This window comes from Hemiscyllium ocellatum, chromosome 13, assembly GCF_020745735.1.
Source record: "Hemiscyllium ocellatum isolate sHemOce1 chromosome 13, sHemOce1.pat.X.cur, whole genome shotgun sequence".
Classification (NCBI taxonomy): domain Eukaryota; kingdom Metazoa; phylum Chordata; class Chondrichthyes; order Orectolobiformes; family Hemiscylliidae; genus Hemiscyllium; species Hemiscyllium ocellatum.
Window position 1 is genome coordinate 28883780 of NC_083413.1, and position 24282 is coordinate 28908061.

A 24282-nucleotide genomic window follows, 5' to 3' on the forward strand; every position below is an offset into this window, starting at 1 on the left:
AAAGAGTTTATTTTATAACTATCTCATTCATAAAACCTTCAATGTTTTGGCCTCAACTATTTTTTTGTGGCAGAGATTTCCGTGGGCTCACCATTGTCTGAAGAAGTTTCTTCTCATCTCAGTGCAAAATGTTCTCTCCCATATACTTAGAATTACTATTTTGATAATATTGATTGTCAGCTATAGTATATTTCATGTCTACCAATATGATTACACACACACACAAATACACAATCTTTATTTTTATGTTTTACATCAGATCTTAAAGGATAATTATACAGGGAGGTAAATGCTTAAGCGTTACAGGAAGTTCAGTGATTGTTAACATTTTATTAAAATTGTTGCTGAAGAAGGATGGAAGTCAATGTTAGGTACAAATCTAATGAAAGGACCGAGCGAAAACACTGATGCATAAAATGAGACTTTGTAGCTAATTAGCCAAACAACTAATTAGCTGATTATTTTAAGGTTGATTTAGGCAGAAATGATTTACATGTTAAGATGTGCAAGTTTATGAACCCAATGTAGCACAAAAACAAAATATTAATGCTGAAGATCTGAAATAAAAAAAATGGAAATTCTCAGATAGACAGTAATCTCTGTGGAGAGAAAAAACAAATTGTCATTTCATTGCTTGCTTGACCTGCTGACTATTTCCAGCATTTTTCTATTTTATTCCAAAATAATGTTGAGGATTGCACAATGGATCCAATTTCCATGTTCCACCTCATAAATGAGAAACAGAGTTCTCAGATCCTCTTCTGGCACAGAGGACGTGTCCTTTTCCTCTTGACTGAGAGATCTGGGTTTGAAACCCACATGCTCCAGAGTGATGTACAGTAATAGCATTGCTGAAGAGGTTGATTAGAAAAATAGGTTCCTAAAAAAAAATCTCTGAACAAGCGGATTAGGAAAAATGGGTAAACAGGGTTCTCCATCTCGGAAAACAGCAGTTACTCCAGGGAGTTGGAGAATTCCTGTGGAAATTCAATCTCATTTTACATTTGGAACAAATATTTAGTGTACTATAATTTAAAGATACAGTGTATTTATCTGGAGGAACTCCTACTGCTTAAAGTCAGGCCTGTTCCATTTTATAACTGTACCCAAGTGAAGGTATCATTATTATATTACAACAGTGCACAGATATACGTATTTGGCTATATAAAGCTTTAGGGTGTCTGGAGATCATGAAAGGCACTACATAAATGTAAGACTTTTTTCTTAAATATACATGAGGGTTTGAGAAAGCTGCTGCTCCATTTGTGACCCATGATGTACCAAGGTCCAAATCTCCAGCCTGGAAACAAATGGGATTTTGGATATCCATTCTTTAAAAAGCCCACTGAAGTTAAAGGTAAATTTCTCTATACCTTTGGTGTCTTTTTTCCTGCTCTTATATATGTTTTCTTTAGACTTTATATCAGTATTTTTTTCTTTCTGCACTAACTGAAGCCAATGGGAATCCTCTCAGGTGACAGGAGCCTGGAGAGGGAAACTGAGGTTAAGAATCATACTGCCTAATAGGTGATTCTTGCCCTGCCATTGGCATCCCCACTCTTGTATCTGAAGAGAGAAGTGAAATTGTTGGACTATGGTGCAATACTGGTGATACTTCACTTCCAAAAGGTAGGTGTGCAGGCATAATGCTGAGATGGAAATGTTTGATAAAACCTTGGGTTAGCAAATTATTTAAAAATACTCCAGTCAGATTGTGCTCTACATGGTACTGTCACTTGTAAACCTTACCAATGACATCTGCTTTTCTGTAACCACAACTACTAGTCTTTGATACTGAATTTTCCTTTGGTTTGGACATTTATCAATTTTTTTACTTATTCCATGAAGTGTGTTTCCATAAATCATATTGAATTCTCTTTTAGTGCAGATTGTAATTAGTAGTTTTCTGCTTGTCTTTAAATGTTTTCAATGTTAAGGAAAGCAAGATTGCCACAAGTCTGTTTCCTCAATTATAACAATCCAGGAATTTCTGGAGAGTTAACTATAAAAGTAAGATACGTATTGAAGAACTAGTAAAATATGAAAGCAGGCAACACAGACAAATCAAAAGTTAGCATTGGCTGTTTACATCAAGATACTATTAACAATTTATTTTGTCATATCAATCTGATAATGGCATGCACACTTGCCTTCTTGGGGTATACTCAGTTGAGAGAAACATGCAGAGTGGCAGAACAACATCTAAATGGATCTAGCAGCGAAGTTTTGAAACATGCAGGGTTAGTCTGAGATTTGACTGAAGCACCTTGCAGCTATGTTCCAATGCTGATCAATGGAAATTATGTTGTGATGTGGCATAAAAAGGTAATCCTTGATAGCAGCTCAAGTAGAGAGGAGGAGTATACTTGCAAGGCTTCATGTATCACCATCAACCACAAAACTAGGTGTGAAATATTGAGCTACTTCCTCCCGTTTTGAGACTTACCTACTCCCCAGTATTGATGTGGATACAAAAGTGAGAATGACCTCTGTTAGGTGTTCATATCAGAACACTGATTTTCCAAAATGCTCTTGAAGTGAGGTTCAACGCAAGCAGAGAATGAATGAACATGCTGAATTGAATCTGGTGTTCTAATTCCTTTCAAAAAAAGGTTCCAACTATACAGACAAAATATATAATAATAATTCTTAGTGCGTTATTGATGTTACAAATTTCTAATCATTTGTTTTCCTCTATAAATATGACTGAAACACACTAAACAAAGTATGGATGGATAATCAAATACCTGTAGAATATTATGATTCCAGTTCTGCTGTGGTAATGGAAATGTCACATACAAACTACAACTAGTCAGTGTATAATATAATGTTGGATTAATATGTAATATGTTTTATTGAAGTTCAGACAGAAATTGCAATTTCCCCTCCCAGTGCCTTCCTGTGCTTAATTACTCAATTGATTTCATTTCCTAAGGGAGGGAGAGTGTGAGATAATGCAAAAGGAAAACAGCCTTATGATCGATATTAGTTAACAGAAAAGAGGATGTAAAAGAATTTCCAAATATTTATTATCGTCTCTTGTAAGCCTTACCTATGACATCTGCTCTCTGTAAGCACAATTACTAGTCTTTGATACTGAATTTTCCTTTGGTTTGGACATTTATCAATTTTTTACTCATTCCATGAAGTGTGTTTCCATAAATCATTCTCTTTGAGCACAGATTGCAATTAGTAGTTTTCTGCTTGTCTTTAAATTGTTTTCAATGTTAAGGAAAGCAAGATTGCCACAAGCCTATTTCCTCAATTATAACAATCCAGGAATTTCTGAAGATTTAACTATAAATGTAAGATATGTATTGAAGAACTAGTAAAATATGAAACAATTATGCATTTCAATAACATAAAGACAAATCAAACTGGCAGAGGCAGGAAATCCAGAAAGCTCAATCTTCCAAGTCGTCATATAAATAGCTCAGTTGTTAGAACATGAACAGCTTTGGTTACTGTGATGATAATTCCAAGATTTGTTTAAATTCCATTCTCGCTGTGACCATCTTGACACCAGATTCGACTAATTGTTCTAGTTAGCACCTGTGGTAGTTCAAAAATAAAGTTAACTCAGCATATAAAAGTAGCATTTTGAGTTATACTTGCTGCTGCAATGAAAGAAAACAGGAATTGACTGTCAAACGTCAATCCCCACAACGAAACTGCACAGAAAGCCTTTGATCAGTTCAGATAAAACAAAATAAATTTTCAAAGACATTAAGAGGAGCAAAGTGGCTGGACAATGTTTTCAGGCTGAGTTATATACACAAGATGACCAACAACCCCTGAAATGAAGTATTTCCACACATCTTTGAGAAAATATGGAAACAGATGATTTTGGCAGCTCAATATCTGCGACGCTTGATGACGTTCATTACAAGAATACAACATATTGAATTGATTGGAATGATATGACAAACCTTTATGAGACTGTAATATAAACCTGTGGAGTCTGAAATGTTTTGACAGTTGCTGGGCCTTTGCCTGTTGTAGACAGTACTTGAACTTGAATCAGATAAGTTGTTAGAGGCTTAAGGTTGAGGATCGTAATAAAGGGCTCATCCTGTAATTATACAAGATTAGATCACAAATGAGCAATTGCATAGGTATCAGAAGAGGAATAATCTGTAATCAAGCCAAATGGATCAACTGGTTTACACATCAAACTTTCATGACCTGGACGTGATTCCATCTTTCTTCCTGATGTGTTAAAAGTCTTTTGTAGTACATATTTCAAACACTAGAGCTTGCTATTACAACAGAAAACCTGAGTACAGAAGCAAGTTAATTAAGAATGTTCCAGCATTGTAAGCTCATTGAATCAGCCTCTGCTTTACTTTGATTCTGGCTGGATTTATTGTATATTGATAAGAGTCAATTGGGCAATACAGTGATAATGTAATTAATCAAATTCAGATAATCTGAAACACTGGTTGTGGCAAATTTATCAACTATTTCTGCTGGCATAACAGGAAATGCGGAAGAAAAATGCATGTGATAAACTAAAGTTCCTAATGGTAACTCTGGATTAGGCAATCTTGCACTTGCCTGGCATGTGATCACACCAATCAAACGGAGAGAACTTAGTTTACACTAGAACATAAACAAATCACAGGCAAACCTGCAGCAATGGCTGCAAAATGATCTTGCCCACATTCTGAATGAATATGCACCAAACCAGACTGCTCTTTCATGTTTAAAAGTAAAGACATTTTGTCAGATTAAAACTGCATTTTTTTAATGTAGTGTGTGTTTTAGGCAAATTGGAATATATGGGGCCTTCTTGGGCTATGGTAAAGCTTCACTTAACAGAGATTTGTGGGTGCCCACCTCCCCTATAATTCACTTTAATGTGATTTTAATGCAATTGCACTTCTTTAATGCCTCATTACCAAATTAAGACAACCACTGCTTCTGTTTGTGATGCAGGTAGAGAGGTATCAGCCTTAAGGGCTATTTACATATCACACCAATGGACAGGCAGTTTGGATCTGTAGAGCCATTGGAACCAATACTATGCAAGTTGAAGGCTTTCTAAGTGGGGTATGTAGTCTCACTTTTAGTGAGTTTGCATAACACCAATTCTGGGAAAGGCACTTGCATGGTTGTGGCATGTGTGCCAGAATCTTTCCAACTGGCCAGACTGTGACATCAAATAGCCTTGATTGGTTGATTTGGAGCATAATTTACAATGTTGGGCCATGCAGGTCCATTCCGTGCGTTCAACGACACTCACCACAAGGTATTTGTTCAGCTGAGAAACAGATTGGAACCCAACATGCAGGAAATGTGATTTATACTAACAGCTACTCCAGAAACGCTTCTGGAAGGACTGTGGAATTTTGGTTTATCCACGTTTAGAAAGTGTTCTGGTGATCTGATGGATTCAGCAAAAAGTTACTTTAAACCTATGCCCTCTTACCTTGGTAAAAAGATGTGGCTATTCACCCTATCCATGCCCCTCATGATTTTATAAACCTCTATAAGAACATCCCTCAGCTGCAAGGAAATAGCCCCAGCCTATTCAGCCTCTCTCTATCTAGCTTCAACCATGGCAACTTCCTTGTAAATCTTTTCTGAACCCTTTCATGTTTCACACCTTCTTTCCTCTCACAGGGAAGCCAGAATTGAACTCACTATTCCAAACTTGGCCTAACTAATGAGCTGCCTCAAATTTTCTTTTAAAGGAGCAGCAATCTATGCTTAAACCATTGCATGTTGTAATGCAACCTCCTGCCCTGAAGATTCTCTGTGTAAGGAAAACTATCCCAACTACTCTCCTCATTCTCTGACAACATTAAATTAATGACCTTTTTGTCACTGCCTTCCTAACCAGAGAAATTAATCTTTCCTTATTCATTCTATTAAGACTGTTATAATTTAAACAACAACCCTCCTAGTTATCCTTGTTCAGTGGAAATATGCCTAGAATTTAAAATTCTTTCATAGCTATAGTTTCACAACTGCAATTACTTGAATGATTATTCGGTATACTTTCCATGGTTTTCTTTTTACAATGGGGTCAAGGTTCACTGAATGAATCACTAAGAATGTTAGATATAATAAAGTTAGGTGTTGGAATTTGTTGTCAAAGCAAATCCCATAATCCAACTGCCACACTAGAGACTGGCAATTACTTAATGACCAGGACATAGGTCCATTAAATTCATGAATTTTTACAGTTTTAGGACCAAGTTAGAAAGTTCAGCAGAAATGTGTGATCTCTGCTCAGTTACTTTGATTTTATAATGGCTGTAATGCTAGTTCTTAAAAGACTGCTGGAGGCCAGCACAGGAAAGGAAACCAAACAATTTGATTTGGATTTTACCTGCTTTAATGCAGATCTAGGAAAAGCATTGCTAAGCCTGCTCCACACCAAAAGCCCTGACCCTTGCTTACCTCTCTCACCCCACTTCACCAGGGCTTGCATATGGCCCAGATCTGTTTCACTGCCAGATGAATTTGAGTTAATGTAATGGATATCCAATGGATGTTCACAGCTCCCAGAGAATAATGAATAAGGCACATGTTTGACAGAATCTTGGGATGACATTTTTGGCTGCATGCTCTCTCAATTCACACTGACTTTGGGAGTAAGACCATTTCTGAAGTGTTTACCTGTATGCCATAAGCAACATTTTGGAAAATAAAATCTATTATTGATAAACAACTTGTATATACAAGTAGATACAGAAGTTGAATGCATTTTTCCCTCCATCACAATTTACATGAACACAGCATTTTTTTCTTAACTTACTGGTGGCAACACTTGAGTTTGGAAAGTTACCACGTCTGGTATGACAACCGGTCTGTTAACAGTGGAAATTTCTGTCCAGTTGAATTGGTACCCGGTGATTAATTGATGAGGTTGATTCTGTGAAACCTGCCAGTGAAACTCTACACTTACAGAACCATTTTCAGAAACAAAGGCAGCAGTTAGTTTCTCTGCTTTCAACATGACCTTTTCTGAAGTTTGACTGGACATCTGGCGAAGCCCTGGTATCAAAATAGAAAAGATAATTGTACCATTTACTTCCATGGTCATCTCAATGCAAAAATATTTACACACATTTTTCTACATTGATCTTAACATTACTTTCACAATCTTCAACAGTATATCAAAATAAATGTTTATTTAAAGAATAAGAATCCTTAAAAATGAACTGAAGCTTATCAGAAACATGCCTATACAATGCCATTATGGATAAACAGTCTCAATTGAATCTCCACATGATGACATTCAGTCAGGGCTATCCCTTGTTCCCCTCTAATGAATTAATTTACTTAGAGTATGACAACTCTGCATATAACGCTATCAATCTTGAGTTCTGTCATCAGCAGCACAGAATGCACATGGGTTGGCAATTTTGATGTGGTTCATGTTTGTTGGCAAGGCCTTGAAGGCTCCGTAGGCAAAAATGTAGAGTCCTTGCAAAGATTGAAACTGTTTGAATAGTTCCAACTGACAAAATGCACCATCTTAATATGAATAATCAAATATTGGGTGAAACAAATGATCCTATTAGAAGAGTAAATGAGAGTAATTTCAGATTTTTGTCAATCATCCCATACACTGACTCCATTCAATATCTGATATGGACTGTGACATTATCCCCGATATTTGGTGAATTACTAACAGAAATACAAAGGAAATCAAAATTTCTACAAATGGAAGAATCTGATTTTAAAATGGAATAAAGTAATAATCTGGGGTATTGAACAGCTCTGCTTTGCGCTGAAATGTGTGATAATATATTCACTTTGAATCTCTTACGTCACCTCTTACTGATTTACCATCCACCTATCGTGCATTTGGATACGACCACAATCAACATTGCTTGAGAGTATTCTCTGAGTAACAATTTGATAGGTTGTAAAGTTGGCCAAGAGTAGTTTCCATTTGTCCTGTGGTTTGTCCTATTCTCTTTGCTTCTCCTTAGAGTTTATATAGCTGGCTACTTTTGATAGGAGTCAGCATGCAATCATAGCGTTAAGTCGCCCTATAACAGTATGGGTCAGATCAACTTTTCTATTTGCAACATTAGAAAACATGTGCACCAAGATGAAAGTGGAGTGATTCAGATTACTGACTGTATTCTGCTCTGGGTCTGGTAACACTGTGAATCGGTTCCACATTAGAGAGGTGGTTCTTTGAGAATTGGTTAAACCAGACAGAACCTGGTTATTTTCTTGTCACAGTGGTTGAGTATATTAATTCACCTTGTTGCAGCACAGAAAGCAAATATATTGTCCCTGGATGGTTGAAATTTAAATAGACATAAAATCTGTCTGGCTTTATTAATACTGTGCAATACTCACAATAGATTTTCCTCTCCGTGCTACACCCTAGTTGTCCAATGGGCTAAAAACAGGAAAGTGTGTCATGGTATCTCTGTTTTAAACTGTATGTGTGGAATTAAGCTGCTGTAACTGTTTGAATTTAGATTCTGCATAAAATGGTACATTAACTCACCTAAGATTTTTTACAGTGGAAGGTTGATGCTCGAAGTTGAAATCTGCTACATGCAGTCGATAAAGAATGAAAATTAAACAAACTATTTCACCAAAACATTTAGACAAAAAAATGCCTTACAACTATCATGGTGCACAATCTTTTCGCTTCCACTCACCATTTCGTGCACAAAGCAGACGTTTCAGAACTTTGACTTTAATTGAATTGCTGCAGTGAGGAGTTGTAACATAGGTCACAGCTTGTCTTGTCTGCCCTTGGAGAATGATGGGTTCCACAGTCACCTTATACTCACAAGCAAATAAAAGACCAGTGATAACGAAGTGTGTGCCCTGCAGGGTGTAAATAAGTTGCAAGGTGAAGACTAATGCTTTGTTTTCCTAGTTATATTGAACAATGGGTACAAAGAGAAGCAATGAATAAAGCTGAACCACGTGTAATCAATAACACAGGAAATGTAAAAGAAAGCAGTCCTTGCTCTGGCTACATTGTTAAGTTTCTCATACATGAATTGTTAGTTTCAATAATTTTAAATGCATAGATGATCCCAACTGCAGGTTACACTGACATTTAGCTTTCTAGGAAAAGAGCCAAGTTTGTGTGTTTAACGTCTGCATTAAGCAAGGCGCCAAATGATAAAACAACTTGTATTATGAAATTTGGAGATGAAGGATAAGTTGAGTCTAAAGGACTTCCAAAATCTAAAAATGCAAAGCTGTTATAATCAAATTTAATTTATCTAAAAATTTCATTGTTTTTCTTTCCAACAAATAAACTGCAAAGAATGTATGTGTTCAAAACTGTTTCAGTAACAATTCCTTACTGAAATTGCCATTACTTTAAATTATTTTAAAATGTGTTTTAGACATCAAATCAAAGTAGTTGGACTCAAACCACAAGTTTATAAAGTTCATACTATTAAAAATGTCTTCAGATTAGATTTTATTCTAACCAATTTAACCTGGTTACAGATTCAGATAAAAAAGATTTCAAAGTGAAAAGCAGTCTTTTTTTGAAGGGATTAGGAAAAAAATTATTGATTTGTAGCTGGAAAACAGGGCAGTTCGAGTTTTTGAGTTCAGGGAAAGGTATCAGTAGCAGAAGGGTCCAACATAAATCAGAAAAATGACCTGCAGCATCTCCCTTTCTCTTTACCAGTGACCAATGTAAATGAAGTACCATCCAACCAATCCTCCTACTGAATAAAGCATATTGCTGGAGATGGTAAAGGAAGAGAGCGAGCTAAACATATTGGGTGGGAAAAGGATGGAAAGCCAGTAGAAATCCGAACATTCCTGAAATGGTCACCATTAACATATAAATATAGAAAATGGAAGCAGGACGGGTTATTTGGTTTGTCAAGCCTGCTGCACCATTTACTATAACCATGGCCGATCATCCAACTCAATACCCTGCTCCTGCTTTCTTCCTATACCCTTTGATTCCTTTAGCTTTCAGGACCATATCTAACTCTTCCTTGAAACATTCCATGTTTTGACCACAGCTACTTTCTACTTGCAGAGAATTCCACAAATTCACTAATCTTTCTCCTCATCTCAGGACTAAATGGCGTTCTTTGTAGCCTTACTATAACTCTTGGTTCTGGACTCCCTAGCCATCAGAAACTGCATTTATCGTCTGGTCCTGTTAGAATTTTATAAGAGTCCATGAGTTTACCACCTCCTCCCAGTATTCTTCTAAACTCCGGTGAATATAATCCAAATCGATCCAGTCTCACTTCATACATCAGTCCTGCCATTCCCAGGAATCAGGGAGCCTTGATTGCACTCCCTCCATAGTCAAAACATCTTTCCTCAACTAAAGAGACCAAACTGCACAGAAAACTCCAGACATCTTGACCCACAAATTTAATTGAACTTTTTGAGGAAGTGGCAGAGGGATGCTAGATGAGGGTAGGGCGGTGGATGTAGTTTACATGGACCTTGCTGAAACATTTGGTAAAAAGGACCCTCATGGTAGACTGGTCCAGAAGATTAAATCACATGTGATCCATTGTAAATTGCTTTTTTGGATATGATATGGAAGAAACATGATATTTGTGGAGGGTTGTTGTCTGTGACCAGTTGTGTTCCAAAAGAATCAGTGCTGGATCTTGTATTTGTAAGATATATAAATGATTTGGGAATGAAAATGTAGGTGGTCCGATTAGCAAGCTTCAGAGAAATTGAGGATTGCAGGTGTTGGAGATCAGAGTCAAAAAGTGTGGCACTGGAAAAGCACAGCAAGTCAGGGTGCCTGATCTGATTAGTAAGTTTGCAGATGATACAAAAATTGGTGGAGCTGTGGATACTGAGGAAGGTTTCAAAGTTTATAGTAGGATATAGATCAGTTGGAAAGTTAGATGGAGAAATGAGTTTACAGACAAGTGTGAGGTGATATATTTTGGGAACTCAAATAGAAGAGACAAGTCTGGATGCAGGTTTGCTCGCTGAGCTGGAAGGTTCATTTTCAGATGTTTCATTACCATGCTAAGTAACATCTTCAGTAAGCCTCCAGATGAAGCATTGCTGATGATTCCTGCTTTCTATTTATATGTTTGGGTTTCTTTGGGTTGGTGATGTCATTTTTGCAGTGATGTCATTTCCTGTTTTTTTCTCAGGGGGTGATAAATTGTGTCCAAGTCAATGTGTTTGTTGATATAGTTCCAGTTGGAATGTCATGCGTCTAGGAATTCTCGTGCGTGTTTCTGTTTGGCTGGTCCTAAGATGGATGTGTTGTCCCAATTGAAGTGGTGTCCTTCCTCATCTGTATGTAAGGATATTAGTGAGAAAGGGTCATGTTGTTTTGTGGCTAGTAGATGTTCATGTACCCTGGAGAATTCCTAGAAGTACAGCATTCCAACCAGAACTCTATCAACAAACACATCGACTTGGATCCGATTTACCACCCCCTGAGACAAAGAACAGGAAAGGACATCACCATGGGCCATGACATCACCACAGGAAATGACATCACTGCAGGAAATGTCACCACCAACCCAAAGAAACCCAAAATATAAATAGAAAGCAGGAATCATCAGCAATGTTTCATCCGGAGGCTCACTGAAGATTTTACCTAGTATGATGACAAAACATCTGAAAATGAACTTTCCAGCTCACTTCAAGCAAACCTACATCCAGGACCTCAACCTGAGCTACAAATCTTCTCAAATCTCACTAAGAAAAAAGTACACAGTAAATGGCAGGACCCTTGCGAGCACTGATATATGACAGGATCTTGGGGTGCAAGTCAATAGCTCCTTGAAATTGGCAACACAAATGGATAAGGTGGTAAAGAAGGCATATGGCATGCTTGCCTTAATTGGTCAGGGTACTCAGTATAAAATTTGACAAGTCATGTTGCAACTGCATCAGACTTTAGTTAGGTTTCATTTGGAGTTTTGTATGTGATTCTAGATGCCACATGAAAGGAAGGATGTGAGACTTCTGACAGGGTGAAAAAGAGGTTTAGCCTGGCTTAGAGTGTATTAGCTAATAGGAGAGATTGGATTGGTTTTGCTGGAATGTCAAAGGCTAAGGGAGAGACCTAATAAATATACAGGTATATGAAATTGAGAGACATGGATAGGGTGGATAGTATTTTCCCAGGGTGGAAATTTCAACTACAAAGAGGCATATGTTTAGAATGAGAGGGGGAGAGTTTAAAGGAGATATGCAAGGCAAGTTTTTTTCTAAACACAGAGGGTGTGAAGTGCCTGGAATGCACTACCAGGGGAGGCAGTAGAAGCAGATACCTTAGTAATGTTTAAGAGGCATTTAGGCAAACACATGGACAGGCAGGGAATAGAGGGGTATGGACCATGTTCAGTCAGATGGAATTAGTTTAGAATGGTATCATGGTCTGTTCCTGTGCTGTGCTGTTCTATTATGAATAGTTGGGGTCCAAGTACTGATCCTTTAGGTAATTTTTATTGAAGTGCATTCTTACTTTGCTAATCTCATATTGGCTTTCCCAAGATTCTTAATGAATCATATACATTAAAATGATATACAAGCCGAAGTTCTACACTTTTAGCTTCACACAATAAGTTTCTTTTATCGATTGTGCATGTTGTGATTGTCACATCGGCAATGACAATTAGAACTATCAACATTTTCCTTCATCACTGATCAACTTTCAAGCCCTCAAAATCTACTAGACTACTTACACTAACGTTGTTCCCTATTCTCAGGATTGTTCCTACTGATAATATCTAACATCGACCTTGTTATAAACTGCAGTGTGTGCTTATTTCAATAACTACTGGTGCTCCATTCAGCAACTCCCTTATGAAATGGAAGTGATATGAATTAAAAGTTCAACTTTTTTTAAAAAAAAACAAGAATGGCTGAAAAATGCTTTTGCAGGTCAGGGAGAAGAAAGCAAGTAGCTGAAAGTTTGGTATGATGAGCTGACTGCCAGTGGAAAGACTCACTTTAACTTGGGGCAGAGTTTGAAACATGTCTTCAATAAATACTGACGAGTTAGATGAGGGTGTTGAATATATCTTCATGGTACCTTACAGCATGGAAACAGACAATTCGGTCCAATTAGCCTACACCGACTATGTTTCCAAATTAAACTAGTTCCACTTACCTTAATTTGGCCCATATCCCTCCAAACCTTTCCTATTCATTTACTCATCCAAATATCTTTTAAATATTCCATCTGCACTTGCATCTGCCACTTCCTCTGGCAGTTCATGAACTATTCTAAGTGTAAAAAAAGTTGCCCCGTATAGCCTTTTAAAATCTTCTCTCACTTTAAAAATATGTCGCCCCACTCTGGAGATAAGACCCTTGTTATTCACCTTGTATATGTTTATCATGATTTTATAAAGAGCTGAAAAATGTGTTGCTGGAAAAGCGCAGCAAACAGATGATTTTATAAACCTCTATAAAGGTCACCTCTCAAATTTCTCTGCTCCAATGAAAAAAAATCCCAGCCTATTTTTATAACCTTCCATTCCCAGCAACATCCTGGTAAATCTTTTCTCAACCCTCTCCACCTTCCCATAACAAGGCGACCAGAAATACACACAATACTCCAGAAGAGGCCTCACCAAACTCCTGCACAATCTCAACATGATGTCCCAACTCCTATACTCAAAGGTCTGAGCAATGAAGGCAATTGTTTTGCAGGCTCATGGCAAGATGAAGTCATTGCGGTGTTTTTTTAAATAAGTATTTCTTGTGGGGCTAAATCTTAAGTTCTTTTGGCTTAGCGTCCATTTCATCAAGTTTTTTTGGAAGGATTCTCACCTGACAGGGTGACTCACTGTATCTTTTCTTTCACTTACTCACAGAATGTGGGCATTGCTGGCTGGCCAACATTTTATTGTCTGTCCCTAGTTGCCCTTGAGAAGGTGATGGTGAGCTACCTTCTCGGACTGCTGTAGGTGAACCTACAATGCTGTTAGTTGCAGGATTTTGACTCAATCTTGTCCAACTTGCCTCATTAACTACTTATCCACATCTATGGAATGCCTCTCATCAGATTCTAATCCCATCTTACCATGGACTGTTCTCATTCACAAATGAGGCAGGTGATGGCCTAGTGATATTATTGCCAGACCAGGACACTCAGCAAATGCTCTAGGGACCCAGGTTCAAATCCCACCATGGCAGATAATGGAATTTGAATTAAATGTTTTAAAAAATCAGGAATTAAGGATCTGATGGCCATGAAACTACTGTCAATTGTCAGAAAAACCCATCTGGTTCACTAATGAAAACCTACCAACAACAGGTCTGTCTACACATGACTCCAGACCCATAGCAAGACGATGGACTCTCAACTGTCCTCTGAAATGGTTTAGCAAGCCACTCATTTCAGGAGCAGGAGGGACAGGCAATAAATGCTGACCAGCCAACGATGCCCAAGTCCCATGAATGAATAAAAAAATACACAAATTATCAACAATCCTGGTAGCAGCACCATCTTCAGAAGGTTAATGTGCACCTGGACACTTTGTCTACTGAGTTGCCCAGCACCACTTGTGACAGATGTAGCAGACAACTAAAGCTTGGCATCCTGCTTTGTGTGCAAAAGCAAAGAGGTCCCAGTCGATAAATTGGTGCAGAGGTGGGATGTCCTTCTCTCAAAAGGATGACAATGGAGGCCATGACACCAAACCATGCCAGTGTAGTCTGAGGTTGTCACCCAGGTCAGTGCAGTCTCTGCTGTCTGGAGGAAAGCCCAGCAATGTAAGTGGGTCAATGTCCTTCTGCATTCTTCTCATGTAAGTACCACCATCTTCTCTTCAATACCTCACACTCACTCAATTTTTGGAACTGTATCAACCTCCCACCAAGGCGCATGATCTACCACTCTCACAACTGCTTGCAACATTTCCCAACTGACTCTCACTCACTTCAAACACTGACAGCTTCTTGTACTGCCCATCCACTTGCATGTGACACTCGCCCCTCCCCCACCCCACCATTTGCACCAAAACATCTGTTCTACAATCTTCCATTTGCCTTAATACTTGTCTCTCCTTCCAAGAGGCAGGAAAGAGTCAAGAGGGGTGGTGGACTGCCCTGACAGTCAGCTCGTCACCCCTTAACTGGGAGCATCCTGACTTTGACGGTTCCAAGCAGCTAAATTACTGGAGGTCTGCCCTTGGCTTAATGTGCCAGAACTCACGACCGAAAGCTATCTCTGTTGACTTGACTCTCTGGCATCTCTGGCTGAGAAGGCAAAGCATAAAAGCAGAGATAAGGCATGGCATTAAGGCAATGCATGCCAGGATGCTGTGGGCATCCAGACAGGCTCAAAGTGAATGAGCTGAAAATGTGTTGCTGGAAAAGCGCAGCAGGTCAGGCAGCATCCAAGGAACAGGAAATTCGACGTTTCAGGCATAAGCCCTTCATCAGGCTTATGCCTGAAACGTCGAATTTCCTGTTCCTTGGATGCTGCCTGACCTGCTGCGCTTTTCCAGCAACACATTTTCAGCTCTGATACTCCAGCATCTGCAGACCTCACTTTCTCCTCAAAGTGAATGAGCACTATAACAGCAAAGAGCCCAGATATGCAGTCTGGTCCATACGATGATTTGGCTGTGTTACCTGAGTGCACAGTGCCCTTGCCACAGTATTGCAATAGTAGTTGCCATTGTTTCCTGAGGTGCAGCATTGAAGTGCAGAAGCATACTTTAAGTAGGTTGGAGACATGCCAAAAGAATTACTACAGGCTGGCAAACATCAGATGCCAATGCCCGTGGAAGTGTGGTGCACCTGGCCATGGGCCATTCTCTTAGATATTCTTGCCTGGTGTCCAACATTGAGGTTCTTTGGAGCAAGCAATGAACTTAAGTGACCAGGTTCATGCTCTAATTTGCATCTGAACAGTTCAATACATCTACTTTGCTCCGTGGATTAGATATGATAAGATAAGAAGCTGCATATTAGTGAGATGTGATGTGTAGTTAATACGGTTATCATTGAGCAACAATCCTCCTCAATAGGCAGCACATACCCTCCTCATAAGAATCTTGCCTTGACATTCAGCAATTGTATAAAAGATGCAGTGGGTTGCTCCTGATATCAAGATAGACCTCGCTGGACCTCTCGTGTGAATCTGCCACATTTTTGATCACAGCCCACATTGTCTAGGCCCTTACAGGATTCTACTCAATATTTTCCTTATCTCAGCAAACTGTTAATATTATTTAGAAGCTCGATGGGACCAATAATATACATGCTATCTCCTCAACCTCAAAAACAATATGGCAGTTTGCCTGTATATGTGGCAGAAGAATACAATTGGAAAAAGTGGCATTTTTCACTTAACATTGAAGCCAGTGACCAGCATTAATAAATAATTTACTTCACCAGTTCACTAACTCCTCTGTCAGCATGAGAATGATTGATGCTTATCCCATGTTTGTTAAATCATGTTGTATGATAGGTTTCAGCGAACAGGCAGCTCATCTGTACTTTATTATAAACAGATGCCAACTTCAAACATATTATATAAGTAACATTACTGCCTGCAGTTTCATTGTAAATCATGAAAAAAACCAATGCTTTTGATAAATATCCAACCAGGAACTACCCCTACACAACGTTCAAAACACTGCAAAGCAAAATTAACTACTATTTTTCTAAAAATTCTGGTGTTTCCCACATTTCTGCCAATAAATTATGAGAACCCTCATAATTCAAGGGACTTTTTTCCCTTGATGCAATCTGTCAAATAGATTGACATTTAATGATACTTGTCTTCAGAAGAAATATTACACCTTGATTCATAGGCAAAACATTCAGGGGAAAAGAAAGAGAAGGTCAACTAGATGAGACAAATAGGGATTGATTGAATTCCAACTAAACATTTGTACTGGAATTTATTGAAGGGTCAGTCACAATACTCTACATGGGAAAACCACAACTAAAATAGATTTTACTTCGTCTATTTCTACATTGGCTGAAGATGCTTTGTAAAATAAAAGTTAAAAAGCACACAACATCAGGTTAGAGTCCGATAGGTTTATTTGGAAGCACTAGCTTTCAACGCATTGCTTCTCCATCACCTGAAGAAGTGCTTCCAAATAAACCTGTTGGACTATAACCTGATGTTGTGTGATTTTTAACTTAGTTCACCTCAGTCCAATACTGGCTCCTCCAAATCATGTGTAAAGTAACTTTTAATTAAAATGCTGAAAGAAAATTATACTCATTATCACAAGTGTATTCGCAACTTTCACAATTCATATGCAAGCAAGTCACAGAGTCAGAGAGTCATACAGCACTGAAAGACCCTTAGGCCCATCAAGTATGCACTGACAGTAACTATCACTAAAGACATGCCAATTCCAATTTCCTGCATTTGTCCCATTTCCTTGAATGTTATATTTCAAGTGCTCATCCAAATATGTTTTAAAGGTAGTAATATTTCTAGTCTCCACTACCTTCCCAGACTCCCACCATCCTCTGAGTGAAAAAGTTTTTTTCTCAAATTTCCTCTGAATCTCCTGGCACTTACCCTAAAACTATGGCCCCTTGTGATTAACTCCTCAACCAAAGGGAACAGATGCTCCCTACTCACCCTATCCATAACTCTCGTAATTTTATTCACCTCAGTCATGTCTGCTATAAAGAAAACAATGCAAGCCTATCTAGCTTCAGCTTATAGCTTAATTGCTCCATCCTGGTGAACCTCCTCTAGTGCTATCACAATCCTTCCTGCAGTGAGGTGACCAAACTGTACACAGTGCTCCACCTGAAGCCTAACTAATGTTCTGTATGACTCCAAAAATGACTCCTCGCTCTTATACTCTATGCCATGACTGATGAAAGCAAGTGTCCCACATGCCTTCTTAACTATCCTATTCATATACTTTGACGATTTCAAGGATCTGTGAATAATTACTCCAAGATCCTTCCGTTCCTATAAGCTATCCAGCGTCTTGCCATTCATTAAACACTCCCCCATCTTATTTCTTCTTCCAAACTGCATCACCTCACATTTATTAGGGTTAAATACCATCTGCCCCTGCTCTGTCCAACTGACCAACCATCTATATCTTCCTATAATGTACAACCATCTCTTCACTATTAACCACTCTATCAATCTTGATGTCATTTCCACACTTGCTTCATATTCCCATCTATTTAACAAACAATAAGGGTCCCAGTACCGATCCTTGTAGTACACTGCCGGACACTAGGCTCCAGTCACTCAAGCAGCCTTCTACTATTACCCTTTGTATTATGACGCCAGTTTCTGATCCATCACACCAAGTTTTCATGAATTCCATGTGCTTTAAATTTCTCAGTCAATCTCTCATGTCAAAAGCTTTGCTAAAATTCATATAAACTACATCAACTGAACTTTCCTCAATCACACACTTGATCAAGTTTTTGAAAAATTCTAACAAATGTGTTAGGCATGATCTCCCTGCTGACTATCTCTAATTAACCCAGGTCTTTCCAAGTAGATATTAATTCTCTCCTTCAGAATTCTCTCCAATAGATCCCCTACTACTGATGTGAGACTCACAGGTCTGAAATATTCTGGTTCATGTCTACCATCCTTCTTGAAAAGTGGAACCACATCAACCACCCTCCACTATGAACAGAACCAGTGAGCTATATAACAATGCCATGTGCACTCTTCTCAGCAAAAACAAAAATCACTAATTCACAAGACTCCTGTTGAGAAAAAAAAAATGGCTCTTTGGATAAGCCATAAAAGCTTCAATTAGATCATTAAGGCATCAACAACTGAAGCTTTAAATACTTCACACCTATTAACTTGGTTCAAATAAACTCAGACATTAACAAAAACGATTGAAGAAATAACAACATATTAGAAACCTTGAAATTGTCAATCAAGCAAAATTAACAATTCACTTCACTTGTGAAAAAGATGCATTGTTGAGCTAATGTTTTTATTGGTCTGAACTCTCAGTCAAGCCTGTGTAATGGGGAGAAATGGAAATCAAAATGGCATAAATCCAGATCCTGAACTATTCTAGCCTCAGTTTTATTTTGCAGGTAACATGTCAGTGAAACATTGACTAAAGGAATAAAAGGACATTATTATTTAGTATATTGGCCAAAGTTATGCTGTATGTTTCAGAAATTCTTTCTGTAGTGTTAGGTGAAGGGGTAAATGTAGGGGAATGGGTCTGGATGGGTTGCGCTTCGGCGGGTCGGTGTGGACTTGTTGGGCTGAAGGGCTGTTTCCACACTGTACGTAATCTAATCTAATCAAATGCAGTACTCTGTTTAGATAGAACATTTTTATAAATTACATTCACACTGTTTCTCTCTTCACAAATGATGGACAGAATCTTTCATGCTTGAAAGGCATCAGGACTAGAGGTGGAAGTGAACAATTATTCAGGATGTGGTGCATGAGAATCTCATCATCTCTAGACTTTGCCCAAATTAAGTTCTGGATGGGAAAACCCAAGATCCATCGACATAAACTGCTAAATTAACTTAGGGACCTTATCGCACCTGATCTACAATTATTTCAGCACTGGGGTGTGTGGGGTGAGAAAGAGCTAGCCTATCTGTCTGGTGAACCAGTGAAAGTAGGTTATTGGTTTGTGTGTGTGTGTGTGTGTGTGTGTGTGTGTTGGGGTGGAGTTGGCGTTCAACTTTCACTCATCTGTACACATTCAAGGGATCCTACTTGGGGCAGGTCAGTGGCTACCAAGCACCACCCCATCTGCCCATCTGACCACTCCTTTGCCATTCTCCCAGTGGCCTCCACTCTGCAAACAACACTTGACTTTCACATGGTTGTTCCTCCATCCTGAGAGTCCACGACAGTGTTGTATTGTATCAGCAGTAGCCACGGTCTCTGTTATGCTACTATCAGGTTCTGCAGCTGTCTGATTACTAGAAGATCCAACAGACATTCGTATCTTAATAGGCTGTGGATTCCCTATTCTGAACTTTCCACTTCTGTACTTAGTCTTAAAGTGGGAAAGTACTTCCCATTATGTTTTCAAAATTTCCTGTTGTAATCATAAATGAATGTTTTGTTTTCTCTGGTGCAAAATAAACATGTTTAAATCAATGTAAAATACATAATTAAGCCAATCAGAAACTACATAAGACACAAGATTCCTTTTGAAATGTTATTTGGTTCTAAAAATGTTTTTGTAACAAATGAAGTATGTGGAGATCGATGTTGCAAATCTAACTCATTTAATATGAAGTTAAGTACTGATGAGACAATATGGTTTTAATAAAAACATTTATTTGAATAAATATATTTTTTAAAAATGTCTTACAGTCTATTTTTACATTACTTAGAAACTAAGCAGATTCATTTCTAACCTTTACAGTTGCATGTCGCTGTATTTGTGAATTGTTCTTGGCACAGGATTCTGGTACCCATGTTAATAGGTAGAGATTGTGATCCTTAAGACTTTCTGGTGGAACAAAGGAAAAATAATTACATTACAGACACATCGTTGCAAATATTTACAACCATCTTGTTCTGTTCTTTTTAATGTGGTCTCAGGTGGTTACCAGAATAAGATGATAAATAGCTTACACAACTAATTGCACACTGCACTCTGTTCACTAACTAGTATATTGAGCTGTTCGTGCTGACATGCAATACGGCCTACTTCACTTTCCGCCTGATCTGTTTATGTTAGGGAACAATATTGTCCATTGGCATTAAAATAATTCAAATAACAAGCTTTTAAAAAATGCACAGTAAATTTTTTTAAAAGTGTGGCTTCACACAAGGGCAAACCTCAAGGAATGCGTTTCTACCTGGGTGGTCTCACCACCTTTTTCTTTAAATGAACTGTCAAGAATTAAACTGCCAATCTGAATGTTGACATTCCTTACCACATCTGCACTGATGCACTCTGGAAGCCACACTGCACTGAAACAAAAGAGGAATCATGAAACATTATTCATTTCAAACCCTCTTTTGATATTAAAACTGATTCCTCTGGTAATATCACTTTAGAGTCCAATTCACTAAAATGAGCTAAGAGTGTACACAAACTGGCAGGATTTTTAACTTCTTGACACTGCAGAAGAACATTATAACGTTTGTTAATTTGATTTTCATGAATTTGAAGGCAAACAAAATTCCCAATGGTAAATACCCATCTTCTGCAACTATAGCCTGTATTTCATTCCTGATTCAGGATAGCAGTTTATCCTAAAATTCCAAACTAAATCTTTTAGCTATACAGGCGAATCTTACAAATCAGTAATCAGATGTGGAGGTACCTGTAATGGACTAATTGGAGTACAACTTGGGGATTTAGAAACTGAATAATTGAAAATTGGATAGGATGCTTTGACTTTTGCAGGTGAAAATTACCCATGTATGCTCCACCACATGACCTGATTCAAAAGCACAGCAAGTGCAAAATTATTACTCTTTTTGTGGTTTACGGTATCAGAGTTTATCATATTCAATCTGCATGGCAGGGAAGATCGTTAGTTAACTGCAGACCTCAGGTTAAAAAAAAGTTAAAAAAAAATTTTGGTATTGCTGCTTCATTTCTTGAATAGAATACCACCAAGAATCAGGATGTGATTGGGACCAGATGGGGAATTGTGGGCTACTCAATGATAAAATTGAAAACCTTGGCTATGATCCATCTAACAGACTGAAAACAAAACACAGTAAAAGAATGTGTCGATCAGGTTAGACTGTCAAATTGAATTTATTGTGATTTTGTAATGTTTTACACATTGACCTGGAAGTTTGGTTGGTTCAATAAACTAATAAACACGCCAAAAACGCCACCAATTATCTTTGTTAGGTGGATTCTACATGGAGAATTATTATTGAATGACCAACAACGACACACCAGACAATTTCAACAATGGCACTAACTTGATTACTTCTGGTTCAAAAATTGTGCTGCCCTTGAATCCCCAATACAACCATATTACACTTGGAGATCCCTGCCTGATCTGCAAAGCACTTGCCTGACATTATACAGACTTTTCACAGCTCTAACATTGTGTCCTCAACAGTGAACAAAAAAACTTTCCTCTAACCTGGGGAATTTCAGTCCGTCATTCACATTTCCTGCACTATAACTGAACATAAAAAAAGATTTTGAATGATGTATCATCTTATGAAATGAGGTTTAAAGATTATCAGAGATTGAAACCCAACAGCAAGCAACATGTCCTCAAATCTCCAATCTCTGAGATCATCATCCATCCCCAGAAAGACAGATATTTTCCAAAAGGCAGTCAGCAGAAGCCATTTGGAATTGTTACTGTGCTAAGCATAGCTATAAATTAAGTGGAAAGACACAGTATAGATAAATTAAACAGTATGAATTCCAGACCTATCAATTTATTGTATAATTCCACCATTGACATTATTATTAATTTGCAGCACCACTCAGAATCCTCTGTACTAATCTATAATATTATTTTAGTAGAACTTTATAAAATCGCTGCTCCTGTCCCGCTAATAGTTGTAAAGCACAACACGAGAAAAATGGGATGTCAGATCCAGTAGGTAGATGATTGATTATAGAGCCATGTGATCAGAAGGTCAAATTTTAACTTCATTAGGACTTTTTGAAAATGATTCACAAATATCAAGTGTAGGAATGCGATGGCACTCTAACATATCTATATATCTTTGTACAAAACTAAACTACCTCTCAGCTATAAAACGTCTGAGATCATGGCTGTTATGTTTCATAAATTTAGATGCAACCATTTATTAAATTCCAATTCAAGTGAATATTACTAACTGTTTCTAATGTTTCACATATAAAATAGAAAAACAAACTGAGTTGTTATATTCAAACAAATACAATTTCTGCTTCCGAGGACTAGATTACAAAAATACATTACAGTGAAAACTTTGTTGACTATCATACCTTCTTTTGCTTTCTTCCAATGTACTTTAACTTGTAACTGGTTACCATGGAAATAGGGGACTGCTGCCTCCAGACTTTGAATGTCAAATATCTCATCAAGAGGTGGAAGCTCATTGGACACTGCATCTGAAGCACTGCCATGATTCGTTTGGATGTCTAGATAAAGGAACACTAATCAAAAGCAAATTCTTCCCATTCTCCTCTTCCAAACATTGATTTGTGCAAGCATTTGAAATATTTAAATAAAATGTTGCAACTGTTAGAAAATGGCTTGCATTTCAAGCATTGTTCAGAGTTATTTTAAACATCATTTCTCCCCATCCCCCATACAGCATATTTACAGGACCCTCAGACATAAACGTTTGACCTGTGGAATAGATCAGAAAACATGACACAGTTCAAAATCTCTTTGTACTTTCTTGGCCAAATTCCCCTTTCTTGAGTTCACCCTCCATACCTCACACTTAAACCAGATGTTTCAGATTCAAAAGCTTCTCATACTTCAGTTGCTGAATGCTGCAACAATTACAGGTCACTAATGTGATCACACATTCATCAACTCCAAAATGTTTATACTACAATTATATATTCTAGCTCTGCCAAGTTAAAGATTAGGTAATAGGAAGCTGCTTGCTTCAAACCAATAAAGGTGTTGTGAACCTGTGTTTTGCAAATACCTGTATATATCTATGAAGAGATGTGGAATTAATCAAGTTCACTTTCACTGTCACTCAGCAACTAAAACAGCTATTATTGGCAGGCATGAAATGTATCAGGAAGGAACAGGGGTGGTTTTGTGGACCCAAACTTTGTAGCATTTTGTGACCCTGTGGAGTACTACTGCACTATCCAGTGGAAAAACATGTATATCTGTCCATAAGTTAGTATGTGAGTGAGATTCTGGTAGACAGACAGAAGGCTGGAAGAACACAGCAAGGCAGGCCGCATCAGGAGGTGGAGAAGTTGATGTTTCAGGTGTAGCCCTTCTTCAGATTTTGGTCTCGGCCACTCCATCTATGATTAAGCTGGGGCAGAGCTGAATAAAGATGTATTTTCCCACAGAGGAGGAGATTGGAAAATAGACAATACTTTCTGAGACTCAACTTTTAATATCTGTTCCAGCTGTATTAGAAGCATTACAGAGAAACAGAAAGGATTCAGTTCTCTCCCTAATAAGTGTTATCAATAACAGACATGGTTTCATTGCTCTTACCTGTGGAAGGGGTATTAAAAATGAGCAAAGTTTTGCTGCTCTTTAAGCGTTTTTGTCCCCAATTAGCCACTGCCTGCATTTGTACCAGATATTGTGTGTTTGGTTGCAAACCTTCAATCTCAACTTCATGCTTGTCCTATAAAAGAAATGCATAACTGAAATGTTATTAACTGTTTAGAACATTATCTTTATGAATGCAAAGGAAATTTCTTGAATGCTACCGAGTTTCTGATGTTTAACAGTACT

General features: G+C 37.9%; 1 protein-coding gene across 2 annotated transcripts in view; it reads right to left on the reverse strand.

Moving 5' to 3' along the window:
* Nucleotides 1-285: 285 nt before the first annotated feature.
* Nucleotides 286-24282, reverse strand: part of anos1b (anosmin 1b) — a 151783-nt gene continuing 127786 nt past the window's right edge. For both annotated transcript variants that reach the window (XM_060834677.1, XM_060834678.1), the window contains exons 8-14: nucleotides 24037-24172; nucleotides 22824-22979; nucleotides 20278-20372; nucleotides 8640-8811; nucleotides 6767-7005; nucleotides 3930-4072; nucleotides 286-3552 (exon numbers count right to left, since the gene is read on the reverse strand). In XM_060834677.1, coding sequence (XP_060690660.1) covers nucleotides 3932-4072; nucleotides 6767-7005; nucleotides 8640-8811; nucleotides 20278-20372; nucleotides 22824-22979; nucleotides 24037-24172 — 939 coding nt within the window. In that variant the 3' untranslated portion in view covers nucleotides 286-3552; nucleotides 3930-3931. The remainder of the gene's footprint in view (nucleotides 3553-3929; nucleotides 4073-6766; nucleotides 7006-8639; nucleotides 8812-20277; nucleotides 20373-22823; nucleotides 22980-24036; nucleotides 24173-24282) is intronic.